The sequence below is a fragment of the Rattus rattus genome, chromosome 17 (genome assembly GCF_011064425.1).
Source record: "Rattus rattus isolate New Zealand chromosome 17, Rrattus_CSIRO_v1, whole genome shotgun sequence".
Taxonomy (NCBI): Eukaryota; Metazoa; Chordata; class Mammalia; order Rodentia; family Muridae; genus Rattus; species Rattus rattus.
The window spans coordinates 31,573,103-31,592,239 of record NC_046170.1 but is presented as its reverse complement, the minus strand read 5'-3'; the positions used below and the strand labels follow the sequence as shown (position 1 = coordinate 31,592,239).

The following is a 19,137-nucleotide window of genomic DNA, read 5'->3' as shown; positions in this document are numbered from 1 at the left end:
CCATCCCAGACCCCTGAGAACTGACAGATTTTTTTTTTTAAGATTTATTTATTTATTTATTTATTATATTTAAGTACACTGTAGCTGTCTTCAGACACACCAGAAGAGGGCATCAGATCTCATTACAGATGGTTGTGAGCCACCATGTGGTTGTTGGGAGTTGAACTCAGGACCCTGGAAGAGCAGACAGAGCCATCTCCCAGCCCTCTGATAGGATTCTTTTTTTTTTCCGAGCTGAAAACCCAGGGCCTTGCCCCCCAACTCCAAACTGATAGATTCTTAAGAAAAACCCAAAACCACAATCCCAACCCTCATACTTCCTGTAGATGAGAAGAAGAAATGGAGTATGGCCCAGGGCGGAGTGGCCTGCCTTGAGAGATACTGGCAGTAGGTTACCTCAGAGGAAGCTGAAATTACTCTGTTGGGGACTACAGAGCCGAGGAAGGGTTTGGAGCCTCGAAGCTCTTTTGATGAACCCTCAAGTACAGGGTTCTGCATAGGAATTAGCAGCATATTTGGAAAGCTGGGCAGATGGGCACAATCGGGTTTAGATAGTCCCGAGGTGCCGTCCAAGATGGTTTGGCAGAAGCAGAGGGGTAGATTAGACCAGAATCCCAGAAAGAAACAGCCGTGACCCTTCCAAGTTTGGGTGTCTGGGCTATTCACTGGTCTTTTGGCCATAGATAAGTCTTCTGATCACCCATCCCCCCGTTTTGTTATTATTATTTTTTAGATTGACTTATTTTTATTTTATGTGTATGCATGTTTTGCCTGAATGCATGTATGTGCACCGTATGCATGTGTGGTACCTGTGGAGGCCAGAAGAGGGAGCCAGATCCCCTGGAACTAGAATTATGGATGGTTTTAAGTTGTGAATGTGGGGGGCCTAGGGACCAAACCCCCGGGGTCCTTGACCTTGCAAGAGCAGCAAGTACTCTTAACATTGAAACTCTCTGTCTGTCTGTCTGTCTCTGTCTCTCTCTCACACACACACACACACACACACACACACACACACACACAACCCTAGGGGTGGGTCCTAAATGTCCATAGCTAGACTGTCAACTCCATGGTCAGAGTCTCTCCCACACTAAACCCTCTGGCCTGAGGCTCTGGTTTTCCAAGTTCTCTCGTTTCTTTCTGCTTCTCACATTCCTTCTGTTTCCATCTCTCTCTCCCTCCCTTCATTGCAACTTTAGCAGATAAGGGGCTCTAATGGTTTTATTACAGATTTTATTTAGGTTTTGGTTTGCTTTTTTTTTTTAAAAAATATTACAATTTTTTTTAAAGATTTATTCATTTATTTTATGCATGAGTACACTGTAGCTGTCTTCAGACACACCAGAAGAGAGCATCAGATCCCTTTACAGATGGTTGTGAGCCACCATGTGGTTGCTGGGAATTGAACTCAGGACCTCTGGAAGAGCAGTCAGTGCTCTTAACCACTGAGACATCTCTCTTTTTTGAGACTGGGTCTTGTGCAGCCCAGATGACCTCAAACAATCAATCCTCCTGGCTCATCCTCCCAAGTGCCGAGGTTACCTGCATGCGTTAACAGGTGTTGCTTTTATTCGTTTTACTATCAAAGATAAGAAACTTATTAAAAGGAAACACCCTCTTAAGGACATTGTGTGTCGTGGCTGTCAACTGCCTTTTAAAATCATATCTCATACATTTTTAGTACTGATTTAACCAGAAGTTTTAACAGGCATTTAAGGAAAAAAAAATACATATGTATGTGTAAAATGGCAAAAGGCCAGAACAGACTCTAGATGATCCCCTGAGCTCAACACTACCTCTGAGCAGACAGATGGCCCAATGTTATTGTTTGCTTGCTTGACACAGGGTCTAATGCCTACCAGCCTGGCCTCCAACTCTCTGTGTAGGAGACGGTGACCTCAGTAATACTCTTTGTTAGCACTCTTTGTTAAGAGCTGGTAAGGGGGGGGGGCGGCGCTGGAGAGATGGCTCAGCGGTTAAGAGCACTGACTGCTCTTCCAGAGGTCCTGAGTTCAATTCCCAGCAACCACATGGTGGCTCACAACCATCTATAATGAGATCTGGTGCCCTCTTCTGGCCTGCACGTGTACATGCAGCTGGAGCACTGTATACATAATAAAAAAGAAAAAAAGGAAAAAAAAGAAAGAAAGAAAGAGCTGGTAAGGGTTGGGAGTACAGGCATTTGCTACCTTGCTTGGTTTATGGGGGCAAGGGAATCAATCCAGGCTCCTGCCTTATTGTGTGTATGTGTGGTGTTGTTGTTGTTGTTGTCGTTGAGAACTGGGCGCTTCTTCGTTGGCTAGAGTGGCTGGCCAGCAAGCCCCAGGGTCTGTCTGTGTAGACCCCTCATTGTTGTGGTTCAGAACATGCCACTACAGTGGCTTTTTATGAGGGTTCTGGGGATATGAGTTTAGGTCCCCATGCTTGCTTAGCAAGCACCTGAATAAAAAAAACAAAAACGAAAAAAAACAAAAAACAAAACAAAAAAAACACTGGACGTATTTTTGTTTCATTTTGTTTTTATTCAAGTGTAGGAGGGGCTGCTGGGATTGAACCCACTTACTCTACCACCCACCATCAGCACCAGGTCAACACTCTACTGCTAAGCGACACCTTTGCTACTCTTTGCTGACTGGGTATTCCTCCAGTTGCCTCAATGAAAACGGATAGGGATTATTATCTCCACCTTCTAGGAATGTGGAGAGGGTAAAACTCAACTGTGAAGATAAAACCCTTATCACACCTCAGACTTCTACAGTGAACCTGTGTGGGAACCACGGAATCCTTAGGAGATAAGCCCAGGTAGGACCTGGGCGCTGAGAGACCGAGTGGCTATTTGAAGTCCTTCCAGGTCTTTGAATTTCAGTAGCAGGGTCAGATGGCACCGCTTCCAGTACATGAGTCACTTAAGCAGAGCTCTGGCTTTACTAGAACACAGGTGACAAACACCTTGGCTTGGGTCATGATGAAGTCCCAGCCGGGCAGCAGGAAAGACAGCGTTTAAGTAGTCTCTGCCCATCCCCCAAGATCTCCTGGTGAGAGGAAGGCTTGGGGAAGGGATGGGTTCCCAATTTAGACCTCAGCTCTTTCGAAGTGGCACTGTTTATAGGGAAGCAGGTGAGGTGGGAGAGAAATGTACGAAATCAAGGAGAAATCTTCCACTCTCTCCCTTTCAAAGAAAGGAAGTCTCCCATTGAAGGCAGAAGCAAAGAAGTACAGGGATGGAAAACTAAGACCTTAGACATTAGAGGTAAATCTATCTTAGAAGATATATAAGTGTCCTCTGGAAGGCTCATTGTCCCAGAGACCTTCCATGCCAAGCCCTCTCTCCTCACAGGTGTTTACGTCATCCCTCGAAGCAACCCTGAGAGGTTCAATGGCTGGACTTGGAAGCAGATGCCTGTAATCCTAGCTCTTGGGAGGCTGAGGCGAGAGGCTAGAGTTCGAAGCCATGGGATGGGGTTTGCTGAAGCGAGTGCTTCTGTAGCATGCATGAAAGCCTGGGGGGTTTCACACACACACACACACACACACACACACACACACACCCGCATACCTCACACATCAGGCAGGAGGATCAAAAGGTCACAGAATCAAGGCCATTCTCAACCCTTAGTAACTTTGAGGCCCAAGATTTGCAGAAGGTGTTAGAAGCTTAGAGAGGTCAGATCACTTGCTCCTGACTTTATTGCTCTCCCACACGGCAGTCTGGGGACTCAAAGCCAGCCCTCTCTCCTCTTCCACCAGGAAAGCCTATGTTCCTTCCTTCTCATTTGAAAAGCTGCCAAGGGCGAGGTTCAGCCCCCGTCCTGGAGAGCTTTCTGGGAGCGGTGCTATCTCCCTTCTGGGGCTCTGACCAGTCTTCCTCCTGTGTTCACAGGCTCGAGGAACCTCCAGGTACCTCCCATGGGTTTGTGAGCAACACAAGCAGCTCTCCCAGCCCTAGACAGCAGTGAGTACTCACGGCAGGGGAAGGGCCAACAGCCTGCCATGGGCACGCCTCTGCTCTGTCTCTCTGCTTCTCCCACTTCACTGGGCTCTTCTGAAACCCATGGCTTCCAGAGAACATCCTCGGTCTAGAGGACGTCCTAACTTCAGCACTTTCTCCCCAGGTGATGGCAGTGATATTGGCTATTTTATTTCTCTCTGTCTCTCTGTCTCTGTCTCTCTCTGTCTCTATCTCTGTCTTTCTATCTTTCTTTGTGTCTCTGTCTCTCTGTCTGTCTCTCTCTCTGTCTCTCTCTCTCTCTCTCTCTCTCTCTCTCTCTCTCTGTGTGTGTGTGTGTGTGTGTGTGTGTGTGTGTGTGTGTGTGTGTGTGTGTGTGTGTTGAACCTGGGGGCCCTGGGCATGCCAGGCAAGAGCTCTACCATTGAGCTATGTCTCCAGCCTTTGTGCTTGCTTCTTTTCCTGACTGAAAGTCTCAGGTAACCTAGTAGACTTGCCTCAGCGCTGGCTATGTAGCTGAGGATGACTGAACTTTTGATCCTCCTCCGTTGTTTACCATGTGCTAGGGTTCCTGGTGTGCAGTGTCATCCTTGGCTTATGCTGTGCCTGAGGTGCAGGGCTTACTTAGATACACATGGTCCCTGATCCCCCCCCCATTCCTTGTGGGGGGGGGAAGGGTTGGTGCATACATATGTGGAAGTCAAAGGACAAGGACAATTTTGGGGAATCGGCTCTGTCCTTCCACCATGTGTATTCCAGGAATTTAACATGAGCTCGTCAGGAGTGGAAGCATATGTCTTTACCTGCTGAGCCATCTCACCAGGCCCTGTTTATTTTTAATATCAAAAATTGTGCAGCTTGTTAATTAAAATAAAAATCATACGACCTGGAAGCACACCGTGGTCTTCAACCATGGGAGTTACTACACTCTCCGTCCCCTAAGCTTCCTTCAGTCGTTCCCCACAAATCCCGGAAGCCAGATGCTTGCTTGTGTTATCCCCCTTTAACAGATGAGTAAATAGAGTTTCAGTGAGATTGCCTGGTCCTAAGATCACAGAACAGGAAGTAAAGAGGCAGGATGCTGAAAAGCCAGGGCAGCATAAGTGGGTTTCTTAAGCAAAAGGCAGGAATTTTGTTTGAAAAAATTAGTATTTGCTAAACCAGGTGTGGTAACACATACCTGAAATGCCGGCACTTAGGAGCCAGAGGCAGGAGGAACAGAAGTTTAGGGTCCTTCTTACGAATTCACAGAGAGCACAGCTTGCACCAGGCAGAAGTTGGGCCTGGGACACAAGTTTGAACTGCAATTCCTAACCCTGCCTCTCTTTTTTATAGGCTCTAGCCAGAGGCATGCGGCTACCCCGCTTCTCCAGCACTGTAGTGCTTTCGCTCCTGATAGTGCAGACCGGCATCCTGGTCTTCCTGGTCTCCCGGCAAATGCCATCGTCCCCAGCAGGCCGTGGGGAGCATGTGCATGTGCTGGTGCTGTCCTCCTGGCGCTCCGGCTCGTCTTTCGTGGGCCAGCTCTTCAGCCAACACCCGGATGTCTTCTACCTGATGGAGCCAGCTTGGCACGTGTGGGATGCGTTGTCGCAGGCCAGTGCCCCCGCGCTCCACATGGCCGTGCGCGACCTGATCCGTTCGGTGTTCCTCTGCGACATGGACGTGTTCGATGCCTACCTGCCCTGGCGCCGCAATATCTCGGATCTTTTCCAGTGGGCAGTGAGCCGCGCGTTGTGCTCGCCTCCGGTCTGCGACGCCTTCGCTCGGGGCAACATTAGCAGCGAGGAGGTGTGTAAGCCTCTGTGTGCAACGCGGCCCTTCGGCCTGGCTCAGGAAGCCTGCAGCTCCTACAGCCACGTAGTGCTCAAGGAGGTGCGCTTCTTCAACCTGCAGGTGCTCTACCCGCTGCTCAGCGACCCTGCGCTCAACCTGCGCATCGTGCACCTAGTACGCGACCCGCGGGCCGTGCTACGTTCCCGAGAGCAGACAGCCAAGGCGCTGGCACGGGACAATGGCATCGTCCTGGGTACCAACGGCACGTGGGTGGAGGCGGACCCCCGGCTGCGCGTGGTCAGCGAGGTGTGCCGCAGCCATGTGCGCATCGCAGAGGTAGCATTGCACAAGCCGCCGCCCTTCTTGCAAGATCGCTACCGCCTGGTGCGCTATGAAGACCTGGCCCGAGACCCGCTCACCGTAATCCGTGAACTCTATGCCTTCACTGGCCTGGGTCTCACGCCGCAGCTCCAGACTTGGATTTACAACATCACCCATGGCTCGGGGCCAGGCGCACGCCGTGAGGCCTTCAAGACCACATCCAGGGATGCGCTCAGTGTATCCCAGGCCTGGCGCCACACATTGCCCTTTGCCAAGATTCGCCGGGTCCAGGAGCTGTGCGCGGGTGCACTGCAGCTGCTCGGTTACCGGCCTGTGCACTCGGAGCTTGAGCAACGGGACCTCTCTCTGGACCTCCTGCTGCCACGAGGCATGGACAGTTTCAAGTGGGCGTCGTCCACGGATAAGCAACCGGAATCTTAGAATTTTAGCGGAGAGAGCCAGCTCTGACATTAGGGTCTATTGGAGTATGATAAAGGGCTTGGAGAACTCAAAAGCAAGTGACCGGAAGTGGGAGTGGTCTTGCCCTGTATCAGGAAAGGATGGAGTCCAAATCCCACATTTCTTTTTGTCCAGATTATAGTTTTCCTTTGGGTTGGTCCTTTAGGATTTGGATTCCCATCAAGTACTGTCGATGGAAAGTGAAAGCTGTCCACTTCCTGAGGTCACAGAGGCAGCCAGACACCTACTGAAGCACTTCCTTTCTCTTTGACTTTCTCCCCTCTTTGGTCATACCAGGTCTGGTGAGGAGTGGAGGAAGGGCGCTGCTATGGGGTGGCTCCTAAAATTTGTGCACCTGCCCCTCATTGGCTCGCCCTGAACTCTGCCCATCTCTGTGCCCTAGCCTCCCAATCCATGAAAGACTTGGACAGTTATGTGCACGGTCAAGGAGGAATCGGAGAGGATGCCTCTGTAGTTTCCCCTTAGATTCTCTACCTGACCTTCTAGGAGGGAGACTTGGCGTATACCCCATGCCTGAGGACGACGGCTTTTTAATGAACCTTTGGTTTGTCCTGAGATGAAAGATCCTAATTATGGAAATAAACATCATAAATACGCTGCGTGATCCAGATTAGAGCCTATCGTGTGTGAAAAGCATCTCTTTTCTTTGAGATTTATTTATTTAATTTATATGAGTACACTGTCGCTGTCTTTGTTCACACCGGAAGAGGGCATCAGATCTCATTACAGATGGTTGTGAGTCACCAAGTGGTTGCTGGGAATTGAACTCAGGACCTCTGGAAGAGCAGCCAGTCCTCTTAACCACTGAGCCATCTCTCCAGCCCCTTGAAAAGCATCTTAAGAAGTCAGAGGACTGGGGTTGGGGATTTAGCTCAGTGGTAGAGGGCTTGACTAGCAAGCGCAAGGCCCTGGGTTCGGGCCCCAGCTCCGAAAAAAAGAAAAAAAAAAAGTCAGAGGACTTGTTCAAGGTCACATTTTAAGAAAAATAAAGGAAGGAGATGGATTTGCCCTTTGCTCTGGGACCACAGTGGGTAATTCGGGTTTTCATAGATCTGCCTCCTATCAGCACTAATCCCTAGATATACTTTTCCCCTAGGAATACAGCTAGGAGGAAACAGGAAATGCTAAGATTCTGGGCCTATAACCGAGAATTGAAAAGTTATGATCTGGGAAAGCCTAGAAGGAGGCAGTGAGAGGAGAGAGCTGGGGAGGTCTGAGCAGCAAGCCAAGCATAGCCAAGAGTGTCTAGGGGGCTGGTGTGGGCAGGTCATGGCTTACGGTTGGTTCTGCCGCACCTTTATCCTTCCAAGCAGAGTGAGAGCACTTCCTGCAAACCACACCCAGCTCTGACAGCAAAGGGCTCTTTTAAGGGATGCTGGGCATGCAGAGAGCTTAGCCCCAAACTCGGGAAACAAGAGCTGGCAAGTGTAGAGTAAATGTTTAAAGGAAGAGAGGGCTTCCTTTCTCAGGGGAGGACAAGGAAGTGGATTTGAGTCCACACAGCAAGCACTGGAAACCACATGGGGGCACACAGTGATCCAGGAACTCGGGATTGTTGCCACAACATCGTCACCATCGTGGTTGCTCGTTCCTGATTCTCGGCATGGGTGGGGCCTTCAATAACTGGTGGGATTTAGGACAAAGGGTAGGACACATGATCTGAAGACGGCAGGCTTTTTTTGGGGGGAGGGGTCGATCATGTAGCCCAGGCTCTTCAAACTCGTGTGTGTGTGTGTGTGTGTGTGTGTGCACGCGCGCGCGTGCCCACAGGTGTGCATACATTCATGCTTTAGTTACTTTCCTATTGCCATGATAAGACAGCATGGCCAGGGCAACGTATAAAAGACAGCATTTAGTTTGGGGCTTACGGTTTCAAAGGGTCAGAGTCCACAGCAGGAAGCATGGCAGCAGACGGAGCTGTAGAGCAATAGCTAAGAACTCACATCCTGAGAAAGAGAGAGCCAACTGGGAAATGGATAGGGCTTTTATTCATTCATTTATTTATTTATTTTTCTTTTTTTCAGGAGCTGGGGACCGAACCCAGGGCCTTGCGCATGCTAGGCAAGCGCTCTACCGCTGAGCTAAATCCCCAACCCCGGATAGGGCTTTTAGAACTCAAAACCCACCCCTCCTCCAACAAGGCTACACCTTACCTTTCCCAAACAGCTCCTCCAAGCATTTAAATATCTGAGCCTCTGGGACCATTCTCATTCAAACCACGATTCATGTGTATGACTCTGGGTGTGTGTATGCCAGAGCATGCACATAGAGGTCAAAGCACAACCTTGGGTGTCCTCTCTTTCCACATTTTTAAAAAAATTTATTACTGTATTATGATGTATGTGTGAGAATTCACAGGTGGAGGTCATAGGTCAACTTTGTAGGTTCCAGGAATCAAACTTAGATCATAAGTGCTTTTACTCCATGAACATTCGGCCTTCTCTTCAGCTGTGGAGTGTGTGTGAGTGTGTGTGTGTGTGTGTGTGTGTGTGTGTGTGTGTGTGTCTCTGTGTATGTGTGTGTGTGTGTATGTGTGTGTGTGTTGTTGTATGTACTTGTTAGTGTAGGTGTGTACATGTGTTGTGAACCAACATGTAGTAGGTATTGGGAATCGAACCGAGGTCCTCTGGAAGAGCAGCCCATGCTCTTAACCTCAGAGCCACCTCTCCATCTTCTTTAAGACAGAGTCTTGTTTTTTTCCACTGAGCGCACCACACTGGTCTGTGAGATTCTGGGGAGTCTTTTGACTCCACCTCTTACTTCACTGTACTTTTAGTGAGTCCTGGAGATTTGAACTCATGTCTTCAGAACAGGCAACCACTTTTCTATCACTAAGCCATCCCCACAGCATGGTCTAGAACTTATGATCCTCCTGTCTCCTTGAGGTAGAGACCCAAAGACGACTCAAGATGATCAAAGATTGAATTGAGAATCTGTGTTAAGCTGGCCAGTGACTGCCTGGAGAGAGCCACTTCTCACAGAGCAGCCCAGAATGCATATTTCAAGGAGCTTTTAAAGACAAGGAACACAGAAAAACTACATCCTGGTTGGCAGTTGCAGGGGGAAGCAAGCAAACAGTGTAACGAGAACCAAGAACAAGAAGTTACCTGGGACATCTCAACCATGGTTTTCTAGAACAGGGTTGGGTGCCTTCCCATGGGACTTTGCAGGGCAGGAGGCAGAAACCAAAGACGGCTTCAGCTGAGGCGAGATGGAGAAACCTCTGCCTCTCCCTCCTGAGTGCTACGATGAAAGGCTCTACGCCTCCACATCTGGTTTATGTGGTACTAGGGTTTCAGACACGCTGGGCAATTAGGCTGCCAACTGCGATGTACGCACCCCTCTCATCTTCCAAGCTACAGGTCAGGTCACTTAAAAAATCTGTTTCTGCCCCTGTTGACAATATAAGCACATTTAAAGCCCTAATCTTATCTATCAACCAATCAATTAATCTATTATCCATGGATCTGTCTATTTTTGAGGTGGGTTCTCTCTTTATAGACTTGGCTGTCCTGGGTCTCACCAAATTGGCTTCAGACTCAGAGATCCGCCTGCCTTTGCTTCCCAGGTACTAGGATTAAAGATGACTAAACCCTAATTCTGTTAGCGGGCAGCTCAGAGAGTGGCCTTCGTCTACTTAGGCAAGTGTAACAAAATGCCTCAGACTGTGCCTGTGTCCCTTTTCTCACAGCTGCTCAGAGACAGCAAGTTGAAAGGGAAGGAACCAGGGCTGGAGAGACGGCTCAGAGTTTCTGAAATGTCGTTTCATTGTGACAGAAGGTCATGGTGGAGCAGAGCAATTTACCCCATGATGACCAGGAAACAAAAAGGGGGGTATCAGTGGGCCAGACCAAGACACAGCCCCGTGTCATTAGTTTGTGGGCTTCTTCCAGTCAGATTCCTTTTTTAACGACTTTCCAGTAACTCCATCTTATTGGGAGTCATTGAAGCTTTTCATCCATTAAGTCAGAGCCTTCATGGTCTAATGGTCTCAGATAAAGCCCTCACAGACGTACCTAGGGGTGTACAGACACACCCAGAGGTGTGCTTTACTAATCCCCGAGGTAAAGCTCAACCGGATCAAGTTGACCATGAAGCTCCATCCGCACAGACTGCGTAACTTATAAATAATAGGAAAGCAGTCTGGAGAGATGACTCAGTGGTTAAAAGCAACTGCTGCTCCTCCAAAGGACCAGGGTTCAATTTCAGCACCCATGTTAGGTGGCCACCTGTAACTCCAGCAACAGGGGATCTGGCCTTCCTGGGCACGCACCCACACTCTTGTGCGTATACATATAATTAAAAGTAATATAAATCTAGAAGATAATATAAAAGACACAATCAGACACCTCCTTAAAAAAAGACTATCACGGGCTGGAGAGATGGTTCAGTGGTTAAGAGCACTGACTGCTCTTCCAGAGGTCCTGAGTTCAAATCCCAGCAACCACATGATGGCTCACAACCATCTGTAATAAGATCTGATGCCCTCTTCTGGTGTGTGTGAAGACCCCTCAGTGTACTCATATATAATAAATAAATAAACAAACAAATAAATAAATAAATCTTTAAAAAAAAAGACTATCACTTACAAAGACAGCACTTGTAGTTCTGTGCTCAGCTGTAGGAAGGGATAGGGCGGCTCTTTGAGGCCTATTTATTTTGAAACTGGGGCTTGTTATGTATTAGAATAAAGCCCTAAAGTGGCCTGGAATTTTCTATGCAGCTAAGTATAACAGGTTGACCTCTTCCAACCTATGACCAAGCTATGGTCATCTTCCTAACCATGCCTCCTAAGTGCTGGTATTATTATCACCATCATCATCATCACCACCACCACCATCATCACCATCATCATCATCATTGGCGGCGGCGGCGGCGGCGGCGGCAGCGGCAGCAGCAGCATTATTAGCCTTTTTTGAGTTTCTATGTGTACCCCTGGCAGTCCCGGAACTCACTCTATAAACCAGGCTGGCGTCAAACTCAGAGATCCACCTGCCTCTGCCTCCAGAGTGTTGGGGTAAAGGTGTGCACCACCACTGACGGGCTTCCCAGTGCTGCTATTAGAAGCCTGCACCACCATAGCCAGCCTTAGGCTTGCTTTGTAAGGGGACCCCTACCATTGTGGGGGCTTCAACCTGTTAGTCTACCTAGTCATTGCTCTACAGTCTGCCTCCTAATGTCACCGCCTTGGAGACGTGCCTGCTAGCTCTCCTTTCTTCTCTGACGGCTCACTATGTTGTCTGAGCTGGCCTCAAACTCTCAGTCCGTCTACCTCCGCTTCCTGAGCTGGGTTAGAGGTGCATGACATGATGCCCAGCGCAGGACTGTACCATATGGATTTGGGGGTCCACATCAGAAAGGCTTAGCTTAGGTAGCTCAATTCGCAGCGTCGTCTTTAACACAAATGGTCCCAGCAAATGAACCATACTAGAGATCGGGATAGACCAATGCAAAGGACCTCACCAGGCTTGGAGGGCAGTATCATGTGACCTTGACTATGACACGGTCCCTTGAAGTTAGGGGGTCACCCAAGCACTTGTCTGCAGCTATCTCAAAAGTCAAAATAGCAAGATGGTGGGCTGTGGCAGTCCCTCTGCCTTATCCCTTTCCTGCCTGCACGTTCTTCCCCAGTCTGCCTTCCTGCTTTGCGCTGGTCATTGCAGATCAAAGTAATCAGCTGCACCCCTTCTCCCAAGGAGATCACTGTTAAGTGAGTCAGCCTGAGAACAGACCATCCCAGTTACTACGGTGTGCACAGGCATAGTGAGGTGAAGCAGCTGCGTAGGACACCAGAGCTAAGAACGAGAAGATTCTGGTCTTTACTGGGATCCAGGAGGTCTCTGGTATAGATAGGGCTGAGCACCTCGCCTGACAGTGACAACCCATGTGTTTCCTTTACTATGGCTCAAGTCACACGTTCTACTGATGGCATGATGAATAGCATATTCTATTGTATATGCTTTGCTACAATTCATTCATTTTTCTCTGATTCTGGAGGTGCTGGGGCAGCCGATTGACAGCGGCTTACCTTTCTGCGTGTAGAGCACCATAGGCAAGCCTTGGGGTGAATCCTGGATCTTTGTCCATTGGGCAATCAGAGCAAGGCTCAGGGTGAGTCTCCTGACCTGGTAGGTTTCAAGTAAACCTCAAAATCAACCCAGATAGGGTTCAGGACAAAGGTTGAAGGTGGCCTGGTTGACTGGGGACAACAAAGACAAGTCTGGGGACCCAGAAGTGATTATCCTGTCACTCTGCCAAAGTAGTCATCACTGAACACTGCCCAGCCCTGATTGACTGGCACTGCCCTGCGTGCTGGTTCGGGACAACATAACCAGTGAACAGTTATCAATGACTCCATTCACACTCTGCCACGTGACTGCAGCTCCTGCTACTAAGATGTGCCTTTCTCCCTCTCCCCGTCTCTCCACTGTCTGCCCATCTCCCCTCATTGAATTGGGCTATGGCTTTGACTTACTTTGGCTGGTATAGTATAGCATAAGGGCCAGCACACCAGTTCCTAGGCTAGACCTTGTAGAGAAGGTCTCACAGGTTTTCAGCGGGGGCTTTGCAGTAAAAAGATCAAGCTGAGTGTGGTAACACATGCCTGCAATCTCGGCACTTGGGAGGCTAAGGTTTCAAGTTTGATGCCAGCCTGGACTGCGTAGTGAGTTTAAATCTAACCTGGGGCGGGGGGAGTAGGAGGGGCTGGAGAGATGGCTCAGCTGTTAAGAGTGCTTAATGCTCTTCCAGAGGTCCTGAGTTCAATTCCCAGCAACCACATGGTGGCTCACAACCATCTGTAATGGGATCCAGTGCCCTCCTCTGGTGTGTCTGGAGACAGTGACAGTGTACTCACATACATAAAACAAATAAATAAATTAGTTAAATCTAGCCTGGACTATGTAGCGAGACTCGGCTAGCAAATAAACAAAAAGGCAGACTAACACAAAGAAAAAGGTTCATTAATGATTGCCTTGAAAAATCACATAGGCAGAAAAGAACAACGCAAACATTGTCTTCCAACACGAGCTAGCGTGTTTAAACGGAACAGTGAGGGCCAGGGTGTGGCGTCACGGTACAACACTTACAGTCTACACAACGGTCTGGGCTCTCTCCCCAGTACTCCCTCCCCACCGCGCCACGGAGTGTAGGCTCACTGGGTTAAAAGGACTTGCCACACGAAAGCCTGATGACTTAAGTTCCTTCTCAGGACCCCACAGTGGAAGGGGAGAACCAGCCCTGGAAGGTTCTCTTCTGGCCTCCACATGCTCCCCGTGACGTGTAGAACCCGCACATATACACTACCACTAATAAGGAACACAATAGAAATCTGTGACAGGAAATGAACCGCATAGCGTTTGTTTGCAGGTCTCCATGGTCCCATCATGGTTCATGCCTGGAATCTCATTGCTCTCAATTTCAAGACCTAGTGAGCTCCAGGCCAGCCTGAGCTACGCAGTCTGACCTTGTGTATAGGCAGAAAAGGGTTTGCGTAACGAAAGGTTTTTCGGCATTTACTATTTTTTCTATGATTACATTTACTGATTTTTATTTATTTATTTGTGGAGTATGGGGTGTTGGGAAGACAAGTTTTTAGGGATCCCAGGATTGAATGTAGGTTGTCAGGTTGGCACAACAAGCACCTTTGCCCTCTGAGTCATTTCTCCGGCCCAAGGGCCCCTCACTAGTTCTTTTCAGTGTTTACTCAAGATCTTAACCATGTTGCTCTGGATATCCAGGGCCTCCTGTGAAGATCAGATTCACAGCTTTCACCCCTCAAGTTCTGGGATTAAAGGCCCGGGCCGCCTCACCTGGTGGTATTTGCTATTTCTTAATCGACTTCAGCTCAAATTTAATGTTTGCATAAGAAATGTGTTTTTATTTTATTTCATGGGTACGTGTGAGTAGCCTACACGCATGTATGTGTGCCACCCGGGTGTGGAAAATCCTTTTGTTCAGATCACACTTTATTGCAGACCAAGTTGTGAACAGGTGACAGTTACTGATGTACCTAAATCAACGAGTGGCACTCTGTTCCCAGAGCCGCACGTGCAAAGGCTGCCTTGCTACACCTGGAGTTAGGCTACTACTATAGTACTGATCCTGTAGCACGTGTCTGGGATAGCGATTCTCAACCTATGGTCTCCACCCCTTTGGGGGTTGCCTAAGACCACCGGGAAGCACATATATTTACATTACGATTTGTAACAGGAGCAAGAGCACAGTTAGTTATGAAGTAGCCACAAAATAATTTTATGGCTGGGGGTCAACGGAACATGAGGAACTGGATGAAAGGGTTACAGTCATAGGAAGGGTGTGAGAATCAGTGATCTAGGAGTTTGGTTAGCGAAAGGCTTTAATTTACACAGTAGGGGACTGCAGAGAGCACTGGCTGCACTTACAGAGGACTTGAGTTCAATTCCCAGCACCGGCATGGCAGCTCACCACCATCTGTCACTCTAGTTTCCGGGGGACCCGCATCCTCTTCTAGGTTCCGTAGGGATTCCACACACACACAGTGCACATTCGTGCAGACAGAACACACACAGATAAAGTAAGAAATAAACAAATCTTTGGGGGGTGAAATGCAAATCAGATGGCTCAGTAACTGAAACCATTTGCTGTCAGGTTTGGTGAACTGAGTTTAGCTTTCAGCACCCGGGTTGTGGAAGAAAATAACCAATTTTCTGACTTTCACTGCACGCATGTGCACGCATGCACTCTCTCTCTCTCTCTCTCTCTCTCTCTCTCTCTCTCTCTCTCTCTCTCTCTCTCACACACACACACACGCAGAGTAAATTAAAAACAAATAACCAAGACCCAAAGCAGCAATTCTCACAGCTCTATTTGATGTAATTGATATACACCAGCTGCAGATTGTGACTGGCTGCTGGGCTGTGGTCGTGCACTCCTTTAATCCCAGTGCTCGGAAGGCAGAGGCAGGTGGTCTCTGAGTTTGAGGCCAACCTGGTCTGCAGAGTGAGTTCCAGGACAGCCAAGGCTATACTCCTGTCCCCCACCCCTTCCCCCCAAAAAAACAAAACAAAAAACAAAAAACGAGAAAAACCCTGAAAACCAACCAACCAAACCAAAAGAAAACAAAACCCAAAGTACCTCACTGGGCTGTGCACGTGTGTATATGGAGTCAAACCACCACATTCAGATTCCATTAAGAGTCACCTAATTACTGGAGGTTACGTGTGAATTCCTTCCCTATGGCTTCTGGGATTTGGTGTTTTTCTCTGAAGTCTTTATCCTGGTCAGGGGTGGGTAGCTTTTCCCACCAGCTGTCATAATGATGAAGAGTCATCTTCCTGGCCAGAATCAAGTGAGAGGCAGGGTTATCCAGCCCTTCCCAGGCCTTTGTCACACTGCCCTCTACTGGCTGATCTGTTCCTTAGCGTTAGCTTGAACTGGAATTTTCCTGGTCCACACATCTACCCAACTGATCATTAACAGGATCATTTGTTTGTTTGTTTGTTTCAGAGAGACAGGGTTTCTCTGTTTGGCCCTTGCTGTCCCGGCACTAGCTCTTTAGACCAGGCTGGCCTCTAACTCAAAGGTCCACCGGCCTTTGCCTCCTGAATGCTAAAATTAAAGGCGTTCACCACCACCTCCAGGCCCTAAGATTTTTTTTTTTTTAATACAATGATAGCCTCATTGTATATCGTTGGCTATCTTGGAACTCAGCATGTAGATCAAATTGATTTTGAACTCACAGAGGTCTATCTACCTTATTTGGTCTCCCAAGTGCCGGGATGAAAGGCATGTGCCAGCAAGCCCCACAAGATGTATAGCACAGGCTGACATCCCACTCCCGATCCTTCTGCCTGTTTCTTCAGCATATCCTACGAGTGACTCTTTATGCTCTCTATGCCCAAATCAGATGAGTGGCCTGACCCCCTTATAAGCTATTTGATTTAGCTTTAGGTACTACTTCCTCCTCATGGTTGGCTCTCTCTCTCTCTCTCTCTCTCTCTCTCTCTCTCTCTCTCTCTCTCTCAACTTTATCTGTGGAACAGAGAGATGACTCAGTGGTTAAGCACAGACTGCTTTTCCAGAGGAACTGGGTTTGCCACATGGTGGCTCATAGCTGTCTGTAACCCAGTTCCAGGGGATCTGATATCCTTTTCTGGTTTCCATGGGCACCAGGTACACACGTGGCACACACAGATAGGAAAAACATTCATACACATAAGAAAGCCATGATTGGGGTTGGGGATTTAGCTCAGTGGTAGAGCGCTTGCCTAGGAAGCGCAAGGCCCTGGGTTCGGTCCCCAGCTCCGAAAAAAAGAACCAAAAAAAAAAAAAAAAAAAAGAAAGCCATGATTACCGTGTGCAAGCAAAAGTGTGTGCGCCTGTGCAGGTGCGTGTACGGGCATGTGTGTGCATGTGTGTGTGTGTGTGTGTGTGAACATGCACATGTGTCTGTGCATATGCATACATGTATGTGTGCATGTATATATGAATAGGCTTGTGTGGCTAATGTCTTTATCCACTGAACCATCTCACCAGCTCATCTATTTTTTTGAGATAGTGACACTCTGTAGACCAAGATAGCCTGGAACTCACTATGGAGCCCAGGTTGGCCTAGAACTCTTCACCTCTCTGTCACACACAACCAGCTCCCATACACTCTCTTTCTTTCTCTTTTTGTTCCATGCTTTTCCAGTCATTTAAAATTTTAGTAATCACATTGAAGGTAATTTCATAGCTAGTCATTGGTGGCTCACGCCTTTAATCTCAGCAGTCAGGAGGCAGAGGCAAGTGGATCTCTGTGCGTTTGAGGCCAGCTTGGTCTACAGAGTGAGTTCCAGGACAGCCGGGGCTGCACAGAGAAACCCTGTCTTGGAAAAAATTTCTAATGAGCTATCTCACAAAAGTCCTTGAAAGAGCAATGTTGTGTGTTTTGCACATAATTTAAAGTGAGACTTTCACTGCACAGGTACTGAACCAGTATAGAATCTTACCATATCATGAGGAAACGAGTTTTTTGTTGTTGTTCATTTTGTTTTGACTTTGGTTTTGGTTCTACCAGACCGGGTGTTTTGTTTTTTTTTTTTTTTTTTTTTTTCTTTTTTTCGAACTGGGGACCAACCCAGGGCCTTGCGCTTTTAGTCAAGCGCTCTACCACTGAGCTAAATCCCCAACCCCCAGGGTGTTTTGTTTTAATGTGCGTGTTACCTAGTATTTTTCAAAGATTTATTTATTTTATGTATATAAGTACACTGTAGCTGTCTGCAGACACACCAGAAGAGGGCATCAGATCTCATTACTGATAGTTGTGGGCCACCATGTGGTTGCTGGGAATTGAACTCAGACGTCTGGAAGAGCAGTCAGTGCTCTTAACTGCTGAGCCATCTCTCCAGCCCCACAGTGTAACTTTTAAAGTGATTTTATTGATCTATTTCTTATCTACACTAAGTTCTTGTTTCTTAATTTGATTCATAGTCGATGCCGCATTTGAAAAATATATTGATTTGTGTGTGGGGGTGGGTGAGAGACACATGTTTACAGTTACTCTCAGAGGCCAGGAGAGGGCGTCGGGTCCTCTGGGTCCTTACAGGCTATTGTGAGCTTCCTGGCAGGTCCTCTGGAGGAGCCGGAAGCACACTTGATCACTAAGCTGCCTCTCTGGCCCCCTCCCTGGCTTGAGACAGCTCAGGCAGGCTTTGCACTCATCCGTAATCTTCCCATCTCTTCTCAGATCTGAGATTATGGGTAGGAGCTGTCAGACCTGGCTCTTTTACACTTTCAGACCAACTTCTGTTCCTTTAGATTCTTCTTCATGCTTATAAAAATACGGAAGGCTTCATGCATTTGAGTGCTATTCTTGTGCAGGGGCCACACTAATCTCTGCATCACTCCAGTTTTACATGTGTCCTGCAAGCAGGCATTCCTTTCCTTTTATTCTTTCTTTTTCTTTCTTTCCTTCCTTTTTTTTTTTTTTTTTTCCGGAGCTGAGGACCGAACCCAGGGCCTTGCGCTTGCTAGGCAAGCGCTCTACCACTGAGCTAAATCCCCAACCCCTCTTTTTTTTTTTAAAGGTAATAGAAGCCAGACATAGTTTGCACAGAAAGTTGCAAGCCAGCCAGCCAATGTAGCAAGAGTTTGTCACAAAACAAACCAGCCAAAAAGGTAATAGAAACTGTAGGAGTTTATTCCAAAAGAGAAATGCGAGGATTGAATAACCAGGAAAGGCAAACACTTGAAGGTTCAAAATACATTTTTCCCTACAAAATATCAATGCATTGCCTTCTAGGCCCTTCCACTTCGCTGTCAAACTACCAAATTTTCATTTCTTTATAGGCTATCTACGGGGTCTCCCCAGAAGGCTTTTAGGGACCTTTGTGTAGTTCTGGGGTTCAAACCCGGAGCTGCAGTCATATAAGACAAGGCATCTGGGGTTGGGGATTTAGCTCAGTGGTAGAGCGCTTGCCTAGGGAAGCTAAGGCCCTGGGTTCGGGTCCCCAGTTCAAAAAAAGAATCAAAAAAAAAAAAAAAAAAAAAAAGACAAGGCATCTGTCACAGAGCTATATCCCCAACCCAACGTTTTAATTTTACTTCTCTTTTTGGGGGAGGGAGATGAACAACATCTGGGCATTCCTTGGACA

General features: G+C 47.9%; 1 protein-coding gene and 1 pseudogene across 1 annotated transcript; one reads left to right on the top strand and one right to left on the bottom strand.

Moving 5' to 3' along the window:
• The first annotated feature begins 5,287 nt into the window (after positions 1-5,287).
• Positions 5,288-7,143, top strand: LOC116886247 (carbohydrate sulfotransferase 5). Its single transcript, XM_032887660.1, has one exon. The coding sequence runs from the start codon at positions 5,297-5,299 to the stop codon at positions 6,482-6,484; it is 1,188 nt and encodes a 395-aa protein (XP_032743551.1). The 5' UTR covers positions 5,288-5,296; the 3' UTR covers positions 6,485-7,143.
• An 11,176-nt stretch (positions 7,144-18,319) lies between these two features.
• On the bottom strand, positions 18,320-18,418 carry LOC116886794 (annotated as a pseudogene).
• Between the last annotated feature and the right edge of the window lie 719 nt (positions 18,419-19,137).

Coding starts and splice junctions, on each gene's coding strand:
- LOC116886247 (XM_032887660.1), top strand. CDS start 5,297: ATGCGGCTACCCCGCTTCTCCAGCACTGTAGTGCTTTCGCTCCTGATA.